Consider the following 19,235-nt stretch of genomic DNA (forward strand, 5'->3'; position numbering starts at 1 on the left):
AGCTTGTGTTGATTAATGACAGCTGTCACCTCCAGCAAAGCCGACGCCCTCTCGTGCTTGAAGCCCGCACTTCAAGCAGGGCGCCATCTTGTGGTGGTGGGCCAGCAGTACCTCCTCTTCAGCGGCCCACACAACAGGACCCCCCCCTCAACGGGCGCCTCCGGTAGAAGTCGGCCAGGAGGGCCGGGTCCAGGATGAAGCTCCTCTTCACCCAGGAGCGTTCTTCGGGTCCATACCCCTCCCAGTCCACCAAATACTGGAACCCCCGGCCCTTCCGACGGACGTCCAGGAGCCGGCGCACGGTCCAAGCCGGCTCCCCGTCGATGATCCGGGCAGGAGGCGGCGCCGGTCCGGGGGCACAGAGGGGTGACACGTGGTGAGGTTTGATGTGGGACACATGGAAAACCGGGTGGATCCGCAGTGAAGCTGGCAGCTTCAGCTTCACTGCGGCTGGACTGAGGACCTTGAGGATAGGGAAAGGACCGATGTATCTGTCCTTCAACTTTTGGGATTCCACTTGCAGGGGAATGTCCTTTGTAGAAAGCCAAACCTCCTGCCCAGGCTGGTACGCAGGGGCCAGGGCACGCCGGCGGTCTGCATGGTTCTTGGCCCTCGTCCGGGCTTTGAGCAGGGCAGAGCGGGCGGTACGCCACACCCGACGGCACCTTCTCAGATGGGCCTGGACCGAGGGCACCCCGACCTCTCCCTCCACTAGCGGGAACAATGGGGGCTGGTACCCCAAACACACTTCAAATGGGGAGAGGTCGGTGGCAGACGAGACTTGGCTATTATGAGCGTACTCGATCCAGGCCAGATGGTCACTCCAGGCCGTCGGGTGCGCGGAGGTCACGCAACGGAGGGCCTGCTCCAGTTCCTGGTTTGTCCGCTCTGCCTGCCCGTTCGTCTGGGGGTGGTACCCAGACGAGAGACTGACGGTGGCCCCCAGTTCCCTACAGAAACTCTGCCAGACCTGGGAGGAGAACTGAGGACCACGATCCGAGACAATGTCTGATGGAATCCCATGCAGACGCACGACGTGGTGGACCAGGTGGTCTGCAGTCTCCTGAGCCGTCGGGAGCTTCGGGAGGGCCACGAAGTGGGCCGCCTTGGAAAACCGGTCCAGTATCTTTAGGATGGTGGTGTTTCCCTGGGACGGCGGGAGGCCCGTGACAAAGTCCAGGCCGATATGAGACCAGGGGCGACGAGGCACTGGCAGAGGCTGGAGGAGGCCTTGGGCCTTGTGATGGTCAGCTTTGCCCCTGGCGCATGTGGTGCAGGCCTGGACATACTCCCGGACGTCGGCTTCCATAGACGCCCACCAGAAGCGCTGCCGGACCACTGCCACGGTTCTTCGCACCCCTGGGTGACAGGAGAGCTTGGAACCATGACAGAAGTCAAGGACCGCAGCCCTGGCCTCTGGTGGGACGTACAGTTTGTTCTTCGGACCGGTCCCCGGGTCCGGGCTCCGTGTCAGGGCCTCCCGGACGGTCTTCTCCACGTCCCAGGTAAGGGCGGCCACGACAGTGGACTCGGGGATGATGGTGTCAGGGGGGTCTGACAGCTCGGTCTTGACCTCCTCTTCGTGCACGCGGGACAGGGCATTAGATCGTTGGTTCTTTGTCCCGGGGCGGTAGGTGATCCGGAAGTCAAAACGCCCGAAGAACAGCGACCAGCGGGCTTGCCTGGGGTTCAGACACTTCGCGGTCCGGATGTACTCCAGGTTCCGATGGTCCGTGAAAACTGTAAATGGTACCGGCGCTCCCTCCAACAGGTGTCTCCACTCTTCAAGAGCCTCCTTCACCGCAAGAAGTTCCCGATAGCCGACGTCATAGTTCCGTTCAGCTGGGGTCAACCTGCGGGAAAAGTAGGCACATGGATGGAGAACCTTGTCGGACTCCCCGCTCTGGGATAGCACGGCTCCTATCCCTGAGTCAGAGGCATCCACTTCAACAATAAACTGGCGCTTGGCATCGGGCTGCACCAGAACTGGTGCAGTTGAGAACCGGCGTTTCAACTCCCTAAACGCGGCTTCGCACCGATCCGACCAGGTGAAGGGGACTTTTGTGGAGGTCAGGGCTGTCAGGGGGCTAACTACCTGACTGTAACCCTTGATGAACCTCCGGTAGAAATTTGCAAAACCGAGGAACTGTTGTAGTTTCCTACGGTTCGTTGGTTGGGGCCAATCTCTCACCGCCGCAACCTTGGCCGGATCAGGGCGACGGAGTTGGAGGAGATGATGAACCCCAAGAAGGACAAAGAAGAGCGGTGGAACTCACACTTCTCGCCCTTCACAAACAGCCGGTTCTCCAACAACCGCTGTAGGACCTGACGTACATGCTTAACATGGGTCTCAGGATCCGGAGAAAAAATGAGTATATCGTCTAGATATACGAAGACAAACTGATGCAGGAAGTCCCGCAAGACGTCATTAACCAATGCTTGGAACGTCGCGGGCGCATTGGTGAGGCCGAACGGCATGACCAGGTACTCAAAGTGACCTAACGGGGTGTTAAATGCCGTCTTCCACTCGTCTCCCTCCCGGATCCGAACCAGGTGATAAGCATTCCTAAGATTCAATTTCGTGAAAATTTGGGCTCCATGCAGGGGCGTGAACACTGAATCCAACAGAGGTAACAGGTATCGGTTACGAACCGTGATCTCGTTCAGCCCTCTGTAATCAATGCATGGACGGAGTCCGCCGTCCTTCTTGCCCACAAAAAAGAAACCAGCACCCATCGGGGAGGTGGAGTTCCGGATCAACCCGGCAGCTAACGAGTCCCGGATGTAGGTCTCCATTGATTCGCGTTCCGGACGTGAGAGGTTGTACAGCCTGCTGGACGGGTACTCAGCGCCCGGTATCAAATCAATGGCACAATCGTACAGACAGTGCGGGGGCAGCGTGAGTGCCAGATCCTTGCTGAAGACGTCAGCAAGGTCGTGGTACTCGGCTGGCACCGCCGCCAGATTGGGGGGGACTAAAACCTCCTCCTTAGCTGTCACACCGGGTGGAACCGAGGATCCTAAACACTCCCGGTGGCAGGTTTCGCTCCACTGAACCACAACCCCAGACGGCCAATCAATCCGGGGATTGTGTTTTAACACCCATGGAAAACCCAATATCACTCGGGAGGTAGAAGGTGTTACATAAAACACAATCTCCTCCCTGTGATTCCCAGACACCATCAATGTCACTGGCTGAGTCTGGTGTGTGATTAGTGGAAGAAGGGTGCCATCTAGTGCCCGCACCGACAATGGTGACGGTAAGGCCACTAGAGGGAGCCCAACCTCCTTTGCCCATCTGCTATCCAGCAGATTTCCCTCCGACCCCGTGTCCACCAGTGCTGGGGCGTGAAGGGTTAAATCCTCACTCAGGATCGTGACTGGGATTCGTGCAGATTTACGGGGTCTCCCCGCGTGGGTATTGTGACCCACCCTTAGCCCAGTCTCTAAGGACGAGTGCTGCTGTTTTGATCGTTTGGGGCATTCTCTCTGTGTGTGCTCAGTTGAGCTACAGAGAAAACACTCTCCACGGATCAGCCTCCTTTGTCTCTGATCTGATCGTTTTTTGGCCCTGCTCGTTTCCATAGCAACGTCAGCAGGGGGAGCTGTTGTCACGTGGAGAGCCCTGGCAGTGGAGCGTGGGGAAGTCGGCTCCCTTTCAGACCCGGGAGGAAGAGGGACGGCTTGTGCCTGACCACGCCCTTCGTCTCGCTCCCGTCGGTGTTCTGTTAATCGGTTGTCTAACCGTATAACCAGGTCGATAAGCCCATCTAAATCCCGCGGCTCGTCCTTCGCCACCAGGTGCTCCTTGAGGACCAGAGACAGTCCGTTTACAAAGGCGGCGCGGAGCGCAACAGCATTCCAGCCGGCTCGCGCTGCCGCGATGCGGAAGTCGACTGCATACTTTGCTGCGCTCCGACACCCCTGTCTTATCGACAGCAGCACACTTGAAGCGGTCTCGCCTCTATGAGGGTGGTCGAACACCTGTCGGAACTCCCTCACAAACTCAGTATAAACCATTAGGAGCCGTGAATTCTGCTCCCAAAGCGCCGTAGCCCAGGCGCGTGCATCTCCTCGAAGCAAGTTTATAACGTAAGCCACCCGGCTGGCGTCTGACGCGTACATGACGGGACGCTGTGAAAAGACGAGCGAGCACTGCATCAAGAAGTCCGCGCACGTCTCCACACAGCCTCCGTACGGCTCCGGAGGGCTTATGTATGCTTCAGGGGAAGGTGGGGGGGGTCGTTGAACGACCAGCGGAATGTCTGTTTCTGGCACACGGTCAGCAGGAGGAGGTGCTGCAGCAGCGCCCTGATCATGCGCTTCCACCTGGGCGGTGAGAGCCTCTATCCTGCGATTGAGAACACTGCTCTGCTCGGTAACTAAGTCCAACCGAGCGGCAAAGGCGGTTAAGATGTGTTGCAGCTCACCCACCACGCCTCCTGCCTGTGCACCTCGCTCTCCCATTGGCTGTTCAAGCAATGGTTGACGCCCCTCGGGATCCATGACGCTGGCCGAGAAATCCTGTTGTGAAAGTGTCGTGACACGGACCCACAACAGGGGGCGTTAATGAACGGACAATGGATAAGCCAAAAAGTAACAATTTAATGTTGTGAATCGCACAACAACGTACAGACAATAACAATATGGTGGACTGTCAATCATACACCAGGTGACGTGTGGGCAGGCTCGACGATAGAAGACGCCTGGAGAGAGAAGAGCTGGATCCCCACACAGCTTCCAACACCAACGGAGCTGAAGAACACCGGAGCCGCCAAGCCCTGCGCCCCAGGTGGCCGCTGTCTTCAGCAGTCAGACCCGGTACTGCTGGCAGAGAACAGAGACAGTCCAGATGAGTGTGAGTTCGCACACTCAGTAATCCCACAGTCTGTATTAAGTAAAGGAGGGAAAACCTCCACCTCCAATCACACACACTCGTGCAGCTCCTGGTCAACCACTTATCTGGGTTGGGGTGTGAGGCGAAGCCGTCGCTGTCACACCAAACGCCAATCCCTCAGATAAGGACACACTCCAGGAAAACGGCTGCAACAGAAGTTCAGGTTATTACACACAAAGTGTCAGTCAGCAGAGAAATTACCTGAATGGTAGTTGATTTCTCGGCGAGGAGGTGGAGTTGCAGTCTGGTCTTTGTAGTGGTGGTGATGGGTGACAGCTTGTGTTGATTAATGACAGCTGTCACCTCCAGCAAAGCCGACGCCCTCTCGTGCTTGAAGCCCGCACTTCAAGCAGGGCGCCATCTTGTGGTGGTGGGCCAGCAGTACCTCCTCTTCAGCGGCCCACACAACATCGTCATCGCAGCTCGGAGCGCGGCGCGCCGAGCATCCTTAAAGGGGTCCATAAAGCTGTAGTAACAGACCTTATTCTCTGTGAAGCCCGTAAAATTTTCACCGAAAGCCAGATAAATTTTTCGAATGGTTTCCAGGTGCCAGTCTCTAACAGCTTCTGAAAAAATTCTGATGGAAAAAAAGTCCTTTTCATTCCGCTATTTCCAGACAATGAAAATCTAACGAGGGGGCGGGACCACTCCTTCCCAAGGCGTGCTCACAGGCAAATGACGTCACCGACAGGCGTGGAAAAACTCACGCATGCGCACAAGGGTTCAAGCATGTCTGATGTAAAAACATATGAATGAAATCCATATAGTTTTTGAAAAAAATAAAAAGGACCGTTACTTTATTGACAGACCTCGTATATATATATTCAGCTTGGGACTCCGGGGAGGACGGTCGCATCTCCTCCTCTCTCCTCTATATCTGCACACATGATACATGCTCCCCCCACCACTACCACCCCCACCCCCTCACCCCCCGCCTCTGCCCTGACACTCCCCCCCTCACACTCGCGACTGCGCGGAGCACTGCTGCAGACACCACACACTCACATTGCCTCAATTTGGATAACAGACTGTCTTAAAGTTTAGCGTACATAAACAATGATTCATGGAAAGATACTGCAAAAATACTTCACATCTGAAATGACTCACAAAAAGTATTTATGTTTCATTCAAAAGTGGCATAGCTTTCATCAGAGACAAAGGGAACACTGTAGTGCAAAACTGAGCAAAAGGACTGAACTGGATGTTTCATGAACATGAACTCCAAGTCCCTTGGTTTTTGATTTGTGCTTGTTTGTCAATGTTATAAAATCCAATAAATACTGAGATAACACTGTGACAAGCACTTTGGGGATATCAGATTTTTGCTGTTGATCTTGACAGCTCTGTGAGATCTGGAGCTTTGGTACTATCAGTTATTGAAGCGCTTTGTATCCTGTCCATTTCCTTCCGTTAAGCTTGTCTGACATACATAAGGATGTAATATTATGTGTGTTTGTGGGTCTCTAACCTGAGACTTTTGGTATTTTTGGAAACAGTTTGTTCCAGAAGTGGCACTCTTTAGCTTTCATCATGCTCTTATGCTGTGGATTGTCAGAATTCAAAGTGACATACTCCTGTCGTTCTGGGGTGAAGACAGGCCAATCAACTCCATCAATGCCTGGATTCCTGACAAACAATGACAGCTAGTCACAAACATTACTAAGAGTCATAAAGGCAGATAGTATTATGTACACTGTAAGTGATTGATACATACCCTGTCCTGGCGAAGTTGGCCCAGTGTTTCATAAACTTCCTCGTCATATTCACTTCTTTCTTTGTATATCCAAGACTTTCATTTAGCGGGATTCCAAAGACAAATTCTATCTCGTAACCATGCATAACACCCGCCCATGTTGGCCAGGGGTTGGTGGACGATCGGTGGTCAAACAAATATACAAAGCACTTACCTCCTTGTTGTGAGTATCTGTAAATGAAATAAAGGATAAAGGTGACACTTACACTTGCACAAATGTGATCACCGCACAAGCATGCAATCTGGCGTGCAAATGAGTAAACCCATTGCAAACTGTTGTAGACTGTGCGGGAACTGTGCACAGCTGCGTGCCAGTGCACAAAGAAAATTTTGAAATGTTCAAAACTTCTGGCACGCATTAATTTCATGAACTAGTCATGAACATTGCACGACCTATTTAAAAACACTGTGTGTCAATGAGTGTTGTTGCGTGCAGGGCAATGATCATGATGAGATATATATATATATATATATATATATATATATATATATATATATATATATATATATATATATATATATATACAAGGTCTGTGAGAAAAGTATCGGACCTTTGGCTGGGGAAAAAAAAAAACTGGCTTACCTGGAGCGTTGGAAACCTAATCACCCTCAAAGTAGTCTCCTTGGGACACCACACACTTCTCCCAGCGGTGTCGCCACTGTTGGAAGCATTCCAAAAATGCCTTTTTCGGGATGGTGCGCAGCGCCACTGTCGTTGCAGCCATGATGTCCTCCCACATCTCAAAACGCGTTCCTTTTAATGGTGTTTTGATTTTTGGGAACAGTCAGAAGTCGCAAGGGGCCATGTCAGGAGAGTATGGAGCCTGTGGAACCACAGGAGTTTGGTTTTGAGAGAAAAAAGTCCGAATTAAATTGGAGGAATGAGCTGGCGCGTTGTCGTGGTGGAGGCGCCAATTTCCTGTGGCCCACAACTCCCATCTCTTGCGCCTTACAGCATCACAGAGGTGACGGAGGACATCTCTGTAATACTCCTTCGTTACTGTTTGACGCTGTGGTGCGTACTCGTGGTGTACCACCGTACACCCAGGACTCATCACCGGTTATAATGGTGTCCATAAAACTGGGATCAGTGTGAATGGAGTCCAGCATGTCCTGTGAGACTTCCACAAGGAGGTGCTTTTGCTCCGCCGTCAGCAACCTCGGCACGAACTTCGCAGCCACTTGCTTCATGTCCAAATCTTCTCTAATAATGGAATGTGCCGAAAAAGTACTTATGTCCACTTCCTCCGCAATTTCTCGGATGGTCACTCGACAGTCCCGCATCACCACAGCGTTCACTTTGGATCTCCTCATTTCGGGACGTCGATGGTCGGCCGGAGCACGACTCGCTCTCCACCGTTACGCGTCCGTCTTTAAATCGGTTGTACCACTCCTTAATCCGTGTGGTGCTCATGGCTTCATCCCCGAAAGCCGTCTGTATTTTTCGAATCATTTCCGCTTGGCTGTCGCCAAGTTTCTGGCAGAATTTAATGCAATAACGTTGCTCCAAGCGTTCCACCATTTTCCGCACAAACAGAACTCAGACGAAGGGGTTGGAGCACTCCTCCCGCAAGGTGTGCTCACAGGCGAATGACGTCACCGACAGGCATGGAAAAACTCACGCATGCGCACGAGGGTTCAAGCTTGCCTGACGCAATCACGTGATTCAAATCCATATGGTTTTTTAAAAAAATAAAAAGGTACGATAGTTTAATCACAGACCTCGTATATATATATATATATATATATATATATATATATATATATAGTTGTATACAAAGGTTTGAGCACCCCTTATAATTTTCATGATTTTCCTTTATAAATCATTGGTTGTCTGGATCTGAAATTTCAGTTAAATACATCATATAGCACACGAACACACTGATATGTGAGAAGTGAAATGAAGTTTCTAGTATTTACAGAAAGTATGCAACAATTATTTAAACAAAATTGGGCAGGTGCATACATTTGGGCACCCTTGTCATTTTATTGATTTGAATACATTTAGCACTAATTATTGGAACACAAAATTGGTTTGGTAAGCTCATTGACCCTTGACCTCCTGACACAGGTGAATCCAAGCATGAGAAAGGGTGTTTAAGGTGGCCATTTGCAAATGTTTCCCCTCTTTGCATCTCTTCTAATGAGTGGCAACAAAGATTTTTCAACATCATGGTTTAGGGGATGGATACAAAAAGCTATCTTAGAGATTTCAGCTGTCAGTTTCCACTGTGAGGAACATAGTGAGGAAATGGAAGCCCACAGGCACAGTATTAGTTAAGGCCCGAAGTGGCAGGCCAAGAAAAAATTCAGATAAGCTGAAGCGAAGAATAGTGAGAACAGTCGTAGTCAACACACAGACCTGCTCCAAAGACCTACAACATGATCTTCCTGCAGATAGTGTCTCTGTGCATCATTCAACTACACAGTGCACTTTGCACAAAGAGATGCTGTCTGATGCTGTAATGCAGAGGAAACCTTTTTTTGTGTACACATCACAAACAGTCGCTTGAGGTATGCTAAAGCACATTTGGGCAATCAGCTTCATTTGGAAATAAGGTGTTGTGGACTGAGGAAAGTAAAACTGAGTTAATTGGACATAAGAGGCGGTATGCATGACTGAAAAAGAACACAGCATTCCAAGAAAAACACTTGCTACCTACAGTAAAATTTGGAGATGGTTCCATCATGCTGTGGGGCTATGTGGCCAGTGCAGGTACTGGGAATCTTGTTAAAGCTGAGGGTCACATGGATTCCATTCAATATCAGCAGATTCTTGAGAACAATCTTCATAAATCAGTGACAAAGTTGAAGTTGTGTTGCGGCTGGATCTTTCAAAAAGACAACGACCCTAAACACTGCTCAAAATCTACTAAGGCATTCATGCAAAGGAACAAGTACAACATTCTGAAATGGCCATCTCAGTCCCCAGATCTGAATATTACTGAAAATCTGTGGTGTGATTTTAAGCGGGCTGTCCATGTTCAGAAACCAACAAACCTGACTGAACTGGAGATGTTTTATAAAGAAGAATCCAAACGCTCATTGGAAGCTACAGGGAGCATTTAGAGGCTGTTATTTCTGCAAAAGTAGGATCTGCTAAACATTTATGTATTTTTTCTGTTGGGGTGCCCAAATTTATGCACCTGCCTAATTATGTTTAAAGAATTATTGCACACTTTCTGTAAAGCCTATAAACTTCATTTCACTTCTCAAATATCACTGTTTGTCTGCCATATGATATATTTAACTGAAATTGCTGATCCAAACAACCAATGATTTATAAAGGAATATCATGGAAATCATCAGGGGTGCCCAAACCTTTGCATACAACTGTGTATATAATATTATAAATACTGTTATTTAAAATACATTTGAGACAAGATTCCAAATGCGAGCACAAGACAACCTGTAGCTGTAGATAATTTCTCTGTGATTCTGGGAGCGATGAGAGATGGTTTCATCAGCCAAGTTCTGACAGCAAATGCATCAATGGCTAGCAAATGATTATTTTATATAGCGTGGCATCACGCAGGACAAAGTGTGGCTTCCAGTGGGACAAAGCAGTATACATTGGCACAACAAATTGCACGGCTGTGCGGGGATCAAATTCAAGTGTCAAGGTGGCTTAAGACTCAAAATTACCCTGAAGCTCCTCTCACACAGAAGGTGTATGCATGGCATGTTACTGGCAACCATTGGCATACTATACATGCTGCCAATGCTGGCGACTTTTGGCATGTGCACATGTGATTGCTGCATGTACATGAATATCAATGGCAGTAACTTAGCAGGTCAATGGTTTTATCAACTTTGTCTTTTTCCTTTTATCATAGATTTGGAGTTTTTGAACAACATGGAGTTTTCCAACCTGTCACAAAGACGGCGTGTGTGGTCGTGGAATGTTAGTGGCATAAAAAGAATGACCAAACAGCGAGTGAATTTGAGTGGTATTAATAACCAAAACACTCACCACACCCACCAAGTGCTACCAACTGTGTGGCGCTGTGTGATGTGTTTGAGGCAGGTTATCCCAAGTGGTACAAGCACCTCGAAACACCACAAACATGTGAGAGTAGCTTTACTATTTAAGAATATAAAATAATATTAGGTTTACTATCACAGCTTTTAACTTCTGTTACTTTGAAATCCTACAAACAAAACCCAAGTATTTCTATTGTTTTGTCCTTCTGGAAATTAACAGAACTTTTGTAGTCATTCCAAATCACCACAAGTCATACCACATTAACAAAACCTAAAACTGATTCTCACTTGTAAGCAAACTCGAGTGCGGGACAAGTCACCACTTTGTCTCCAATCATTCTTCCCAGCATGTCACGGTTTTCTGTGCCATTGTCCTGGTTTATCATTTCAGTGTACTGCAAAATGGCTGATTCTCTTGTGACATTGTCACTATCTGGCATTGCAAGCACCATGCCTTGAAGGAAGTTGGTCTGGGAAATCAGGCTCTGACCAGTAATGTTATATCCAGGCACAGAATATAGGACAAAGTAGGTCCCTTCATCCTTGTTTAAACCAATCACCACCTCTTTTTTTGCAAATTTACCAGTATCCAGCAAAACCTGCAGAGACATAGGAAAAAAGAGGTTGACAAGAATGTCAAGTCTTTACAATAACCAGTACTGTCATGCTCTGATACAGTCAGGTCCATATGCATTTGGACAGTGACACTTTTTTTAGGTTGCCACCATAATGGAGTTACAGCAGGTCTTTCTGAAAACAGTCAGTGGTTGGATACATGATGGATATTTTCAAGTGGGTTTCAGTTACACAAATCCTTAAGAACAACACAGTGTGGCATTATATGGTAAATATTTTCTGTCCCCAGCTTTCTTTGTTTTCCTCTGTATCCCTTGCCCTCTATTGATCAGTGCACAATGGTTTTGGAAAGAGAGTTACAGTAGTGTTCAGAATAATAGTAGTGCTATGTGACTAAAAAGATTAATCCAGGTTTTGTGTTGTGTGGGGCATCACCAGATGGCGCCCTGCTTGAAGTGCAGGCTTCAAGCACGAGAGGGCATTGGAGCCACTGGGAGTGACAGCTGTCACTTATCATCAGCACCAGCTGTCACTCATCCAACTCATCACCATCACCATAAAGGCCGGACTGCAACTCCACCTCCTCGCCGAGAAATCAGTTACCAGAAGAGGTAATTTCTCTGCTCAACTTAACACTGACTAATAGTCTGAACTTCTTTGCAGCCGTTTTCCTGTGGTGTTGCCTTATCTGTGGGACTGGCGTTTAGTGTGATCAGCGACGGCTTCGCGTCACACCCCAACCAGATAAGTGGTTAGACAGGAGCTGCACGAGTGTGTGATTGGAGGTGGAGGTGCTCCCTCCCAAAGGAACACAGACTGTGGAATTACTGAGTGTGCGAACTCACACTCATCTATACTGTTTCTGTTCTCTGCCAGCAGTACCAGGTCTGACAGCTGGAGACGGTGGCCACCTGGGGATCCAGGACTTAGCGGCTCCGGTGTTCTTCAGGTCCGTTGGTGGTGAAGGCCGTGTGGGATCCGGCTCGGTTCTGGACGGACGTCTCCTATCCTCAAGCCTGCCCACACGTCAATCAACATATAATTGTCTGTACTACCAAAACTGTATTTGTCTGTATTCCGTTGGGCACTTCACAACATTAAATTGTTACTGTTTGGCTTATCCATTGCCTGTTCATTTTACGCCCCCTGTTGTGGGTCCGTGTTCCTACACTTTCACAACATTTTGAGTATATTTCTTATTGTTACATGGGAAACAAGGTACCAGTAGATTCAGTAGATTCTCACAAATCCAACAAGACAAAGCATTCATGATATGCACACTCTTAAGGCTATGCAATTGGGCTATGAGTAAAAAAAAAGTAGAAAAGGGGGTGTTCACAATAATAGTAGTGTGGCATTCAATCAGTGAATTTGTCAATTTTGTGGAACAAACAGGTGAGAATCAGGTGTCCCCTATTTAAGGATGAAGCCAGCACCTGTTGAACATGCTTTTCTCTTTGAAAGCCTGAGGAAAATTTACGGCACGTCAGCACTGTTTCCAAACAGCCCCACCTCACGTGAAGGCATTGCGGCCACTCGAACAGTTGGAGGCAGTAATGTACCGTATTGATTTGCAAACCGCCAGTAAACTCGAATGAAGAAGAAGACGACAACATGGCGCATTCAAAGGAAAAGAGACGTAAAGTTGACAACGAAAATAGAAGATTTAATAATGACTGGCCTTGTAAATATGTGCACATAGAAAATGCCGAAGTGTTGTGGCTGTTGCTCGGTGAATAAGGAATATAACATGCAGAGGCACTTCATTACGACTCACTCCTGTTTTGACAATGAATATCCACCAGGTTCTGATGCTCATCAAATAAAAATAAAAGGACTTAATCTGAACTACAAGCGAAGCACTACAATGTACTCCCGTAGCTGCACTCTGCAACAGAAGACAACACCAGCATCCCTGCATGTTGCGTGGGTTCTTGCGAAAAAGAAAATGCCGTTACTCCGAAACAGTGAAAGAATGCATATTAGCTGCCGTCGACGAGGTGGTAGCGGACGGCAAGCTGTAACAGCAGGTAATGTCTTCAATCAAGTCAGTCCCTCTGTCAGATACAACAGCTGCAAGACGAGTGGATGTTTTAGCCACAGACGTTTTCGAGACTCTTCTAACTCAGCTGAAGAAAGCTGAATTCATGTCGCTGGCTGTGGATGAGTCAACTGACAGCTCCAACTGTGTACTCGTATGTGCGGTTTTTAAGCGGTGACTGTTTCAAGGAGGATCTGTTGGGCCTAATTCCACTGGAAGGACAAACAACAATGGAAATAATTTTCCAAAAGATTATTGCTTTTTTTTAAAGACAATGAACTGGGCCTGGAGGGTGTTAACCTGCTGGTTACAGATGGAGCTCCCTCAATGGCAGGAAGGGTCAAAGGATTGTTTACACGACTGTCTGCCGTTGCACCAAAACTACAGTCTCTCCACTGTCTCGTTCACCAGAGTGTCCTCTGCTCTCAGCTTAGTGGTGAGTTGAAAAGTACGATGGACTCTGTGATTGCTGCAGTGAACTTTATCAGAGCAACATCCAGTCTTCAACACAGGTTGTTTTGCAGACTACTTGCTGATATGTCAGCTGAGCACTCTGACCTGCTTTTACACAACATCTGGTGGTCTGTGAACTGAGGGAGGAAATTATCACCTTTCTATGAGAATGCAAGCACAAGAAGGCTGAAACATTTCTGACAAAAATGCTGGATGAGAAATTTGTCTCAGAAATGTGCTTTTTAAGTTTTTTTTTGTTTTGTTTTGTTTTGTTTTGCTTTTTAAGTGATATCATGCATCATTTGAATGGTCTTAATCTGAGTATTCGGGGGGGATAAAACAGTGGCTGATGTGATTGAAAAGCTGACTGCTTTTATAAAAAAACTAGACATTTTGGCATGTGATCTTAATGACAGGCTGCTGCTCTTTCCCACACTCAGTGACTTCATTAGTATATACTTTTGAAGTTCTGTTAAATAAAAAGGGAAAAAGAAATGCAGTAGCATTTGTCTCAGTTGTACATCCGAGAGTAATAGTACAGGTCACAAGAATGTCCGGCCCACAGATCATAGTATTCTGACAAATTTGACCCCCGGAAAAATATAGTTGAATAGCCCTGCCATATACCATAGCTACCTTCCCCAACCTTGAGGGTTATATATTGTAGCTCAGATGGCTGTACATTCTCTATTCCTTGTGACTGGCCACTTTTCAGTGATTGAACGTCTTCCTCCACCTCCTCTTTGAGAATTAGTGCTTTACCGGGTTTTCTGTTAATACTGCAATCATAAGTCATACCTATTCTAACCACTAATCCAAATACATTCATATCTATTGACACACCCAAAAAAATCAAAGACGTGCACACTTACATCTACGTTATCTGGTAGGAAGTCCCCATCGACAACAGGAATGAAGGGGAGGTATAAAAATGAAGGCTGTGTATGGACATTAAATTCCAGTTGAATGAGTTTCTCAGGTTCAATCTTTTGCAGACATGCTTCCATAGCAGATTGAGGAGAGACTGGACAATCAACTTTTTTGGCCAGACTTGCAGCTCTATGAGAGGAATTACATGACAAATAAATGACACAAGTGTTAAAGAAGTAATATGGCATAAAAGAAGCAACTGTTGGGAAAAATGGATCAACAGTAAATACAACAGTAAAGGTAGAAAGACTTCTAATAAATGCAATACAGTCATCGAATGGATGCCATATGTTCATCAGTTTGTCAAGTCTGGGAGCATGTGCTGATGCTGCACTTCACTGCATCCACAACGCCAAGGAACCACATTGGGTCCTGGTTGGCAATGGCCCAGGCAGACATAAAGTCTGTCAACACATCTCTAAAGTATTCAGTTCAATTTATTTTATTTGAATAGCGCCAAATCACAATAAAGCTGCCTCAAGGGGTGTCACATGAGTAAGGTCTAACCTTACCAGCCCCCTCAAGCAAGCACACAGGTGACAGTGGGAAGGAAAAACTCCTTCTGGTGAAAATGATGAAGAAACCTCAAGCAGACCAGGCCCAGAGGGGTGACCCACTGCTTAGGCCATTCTAACAGTTACAAGGTTTTTACAGATTGAACAAAAGTTTATTAACAAACAGAAGAAACAGAAGAGCAACAAAAACAGTCCTTAATTGAAAAGACAGTAGAGTCCATCTTGGGTCCGGTATGCTGCAGGCCAGGACCTCCACTCAATGGTGCAACAGGCGTGGCATGTAAACTAACCATCAATTTCCCACTGATAAGTGAAGTGTGTGTCCCCTTGGCCTTCTCCAGCAACTGGGGTCCTCAACACTCACGCATATGCGCACTGTATCATGCACAGAGAAATGCACCATTTTTATACCTGCTTACTCCAGTTAAGGGACACACGGGTGGTTGACCCTAACCGAGTAGTCATAGGGCATGAGGCTGGCTACACCCTGGAGAAAATGCCAGTCTGTCACAGAGACATGACAGATGTGTGTCTCTCATCATAAAATTTATGTTCTGCAGCATGTGTATGCTCAGCCTGTATGTGCATGCAACAGAGTCCAGAAATGTACCACATACAGAAACAGACAGCATTTACTCTTCAGATTTTCAAATGATCAAACCCTTCATTAATCATAAAACACTTCTTTAATCTCAGTGACAGCTTCTGCGGTAACTTTTTCCAAAAGGAAACACAATTTTAGCACAGACTCCTCCTTTAAATCAGTTACCCCTCAAATGACCTAACAACAGAGGTCTCAAACTGATTCCACAAACTGGTAAGAGGGTGCAGTTTTTCTTTGCAACCACCAGGTGATTTTACTGATTAACATCACTTTGAGCAGATGGAATCAGTTAATCAGGATAAATGCAAAAATACACATATCTTTCACCAGCACCTGGGCAACTGGGCATCAAGGAAACTGTAGTCCTATATGTGGGTGATTCTTTAACTACGGGCACTATTGGCCTTGTAAATGTAATTTCCACCACACCATTCTCTTACAATATAAAGCGCCTTGGGGCAACTGTTTGTTGTGATTTGGTGCAATATACATGTGCTCTGATGTCACTGTTTATCTCCATAGGAACTACACAAACAATCTTTCATACAAACTGTTTAAAGGGACATTACAGTGTTGTGGTGGAAATTATGGCAATAGTGTGGGACAACTACATTTTGTTTAAAAAAATCACAACAGTTGTATGACATTGAATACCCCAATTATGTTTTGATTATTTTACTGATATTTTATTCAGAGATATTTTAAAACATTAGAAAAAATGTTTCTTTACCATTCATTTTTATCATTGAAGATCAAAAGTCTGGGTGTGGGACAAGCACAAAACAGCAATATTTGCATATAATGATGCTGAAAAAAGGTGAAAAAGTCATCATAGACTACTAGAACAAATTTCTGAACACACTTTCATTGTAAAGATAACTATAAAAGTGTGAAATTTCCCCTTTTTTCTGTTTTTCATACAATATGATCAAAGGACATAAGTGCCCGTAGTCTAAGAATCACCCATGTAGTGGACTACAAATTAAGCATATGTTGTCTACACAGGCAGTCAAACATCAAGCACATAATGTACAGTAGTCTTCAGAATAATAGTAGTGCTATGTGACTAAAAAGATTAATCCAGGTTTTGAGTATATTTCTGTTACATGGGAAACAAGGTACCAGTAGATTCAGTAGATTCTCACTAATCCAACAAGACCAAGCATTCATGATATGCACACTTTTAACACTATGAAATTGGGCTATTAGTAAAAAAAAGTAGAAAAGGGGGTGTTCACAATAATAGTAGTGTGGCATTCAGTCAGTGAGTTTGTCAATTTTGTGGAACAAACAGGTGTGAATCAGGTGTCCCCTATTTAAGGATGAAGCCAGCACCTGTTGAACATGCTTTTCTCTTTGAAAGCCTGAGGAAAATGGGACGTTCAAGACATTGTTCAGAAGAACAGCGTAGTTTGATTAAAAAGTTGATTGGAGAGGGGAAAACTTATACGCAGGTGTAAAAAATTATAGGCTGTTCATCTACAATGATCTCCAATGCTTTAAAATGGACAAAAAAACCAGAGACGCATGGAAGAAAACGGAAAACAACCATCAAAATGGATAGAAGAATAACCAGAATGGCAAAGGCTCACCCATTGATCAGCTCCAGGATGATCAAAGACAGTCTGGAGTTACCTGTAAGTGCTGTGACAATTAGAAGACGCCTGTGTGAAGCTAATTTATTTGTAAGAATCCCCCGCAAAGTCCCTCTGTTAAATAAAAGACGTGCAGAAGAGATTACAAAGAACACATCAACTGGCCTAAAGAGAAGTGGAGGAATATTTTGTGGACTGATGAGAGTAAAATTGTTTTTTTTTGGGGTCCAAGGGCCACAGACAGTTTGTGAGACGACCCCCCAAACTCTGAATTCAAGCCACAGTTCGCAGTGAAGACAGTGAAGCATGGTGGTGCAAGCATCATGATATGATGCAAGCATTGTGACAAAATGGAAAACATGTAATACTGGAAGACGGCATCTTGAACAGCGCACATCCGTGTCGAGGCATCGTAATACTGGAAGACGGCATCTTGAACAGCGCACATCCGTGTCGAGGCATCGGTGGAGGCGGTTCATCCAGGCGGAGGCATCGGTGGAGGCGGTTCATCCAGGCCCGAGGCGTCGGCTACATCTGAGGCTAACAGCGGCTACGTCCGAGGCTAGCAGCGGCTACGTCCGAGGCTAGCAGCGGCTACGTCCGAGGCTAGCAGCGGCTACATCCGAGGCTAGCAGCGGCTACATCCGTGGCTGGCGGCGGAGGCATCAGTGGAGGCGGTTCATCCAGGCCGAGGCATCGGTGGCGGCGATACATCCAGGCCCGAGGCGTCGGCTACATCCGAGGCTAAGCGGCTACGTCCGAGGCTAAGCGGCTACGTCCGAGGCTAGCAGCGGAGGCATCGGTGGAGGCGGTTCATTCAGGCCCGAGGCATCGGTGGCGGCGATACATCCAGGCCCGAGGCGTCGGCTACATCCGAGGCTAACAGCGGCTACATCCGCGACTGGCAGCGGCTACATCCGGGGCTGGCGGCGGCTACGACCATGGCTGGGGCGGCTGTGAACGAGGTTAGCAACGGGGAGGGTTGGGGTGCGGCTACCGGACCTGTGGTGGTGGAGGCTACTGGTGAGAATTGTTTTTGTAATCAATAGTGGCCATACTGAGCCACGACAGTCGGCATGGCACCACCCAGGAAAACAGATAAACTCGAGGAAGATATAGAGGAGATAAAGACCTCATTAAACCATATATCAAAAGACATGTCTAATCTAGACAAACTGATGGTGGAAATTAAAGAACTCCAAAATCTGGTTAAAGAGAAGGACAAGATCATTAAGAAACTTGAGCACGTGTAGATGAACTTGAACAATTTACTAGAAAAGATGACGTTATAATATCTGGACTAGAAACAAGGCATCGGACATATGCAAGGGTGGTGGATTCTGGTGTAGCCAGTGGGGAGGATGCACCACCTGAAGAAAGACAATCATTGGAACAAGAAGTTACAAACTTTTTATATCAAAAAGGTGTTGTCATCCATCAAGACACAATATCAGACTGTTATACTATTCCAACTAAAGATAGAAAAAAGAAACTATCTAACATTGTTATACGATTTACAAGCAGAAAATATAAAAATGAGTTATTAAGACAGGCAAAGAATTTGAAAGGAACGAGTGTCTATATAAATGAGCATCTAACAACAAAAAAAATGCAGATATTGCTAGGGAAGCAAGACTACTAAGAAAACAGAAACATATTGTTGCTACATGGGTCTGGAATTGTAGGGTGTGGATTAGAGTAAAAGAAGGAACAAACGGTATACAAATCAAAAACATGGAGGACCTTACGAAATACAGACCTGAATAGACAATCAAATATAACATCTGTTGGTAATTGGACCAACAAAAAATCAGATCAAACATGGAAACAGAGGATAAAATATATGACATAGACACTAATATTGATGAAAGTATATTTGACTTAAAA

The 19,235-nt window shown here is 46.6% G+C and overlaps 1 protein-coding gene across 1 annotated transcript in view; it reads right to left on the reverse strand.

Moving 5' to 3' along the window:
• LOC117508375 (cholinesterase-like) overlaps positions 1-19,235 on the reverse strand; it is a 124,400-nt gene that overhangs the window by 18,316 nt on the left and 86,849 nt on the right. The window contains exons 6-9 of the mRNA XM_034168126.1: positions 14,577-14,763; positions 10,923-11,233; positions 6,612-6,821; positions 6,366-6,523 (exon numbers count right to left, since the gene is read on the reverse strand). Of these exons, the coding sequence (XP_034024017.1) occupies positions 6,366-6,523; positions 6,612-6,821; positions 10,923-11,233; positions 14,577-14,763 (866 nt within the window). The remainder of the gene's footprint in view (positions 1-6,365; positions 6,524-6,611; positions 6,822-10,922; positions 11,234-14,576; positions 14,764-19,235) is intronic.

This window comes from Thalassophryne amazonica, chromosome 4, assembly GCF_902500255.1.
Source record: "Thalassophryne amazonica chromosome 4, fThaAma1.1, whole genome shotgun sequence".
In the NCBI taxonomy this organism is placed as follows: domain Eukaryota; kingdom Metazoa; phylum Chordata; class Actinopteri; order Batrachoidiformes; family Batrachoididae; genus Thalassophryne; species Thalassophryne amazonica.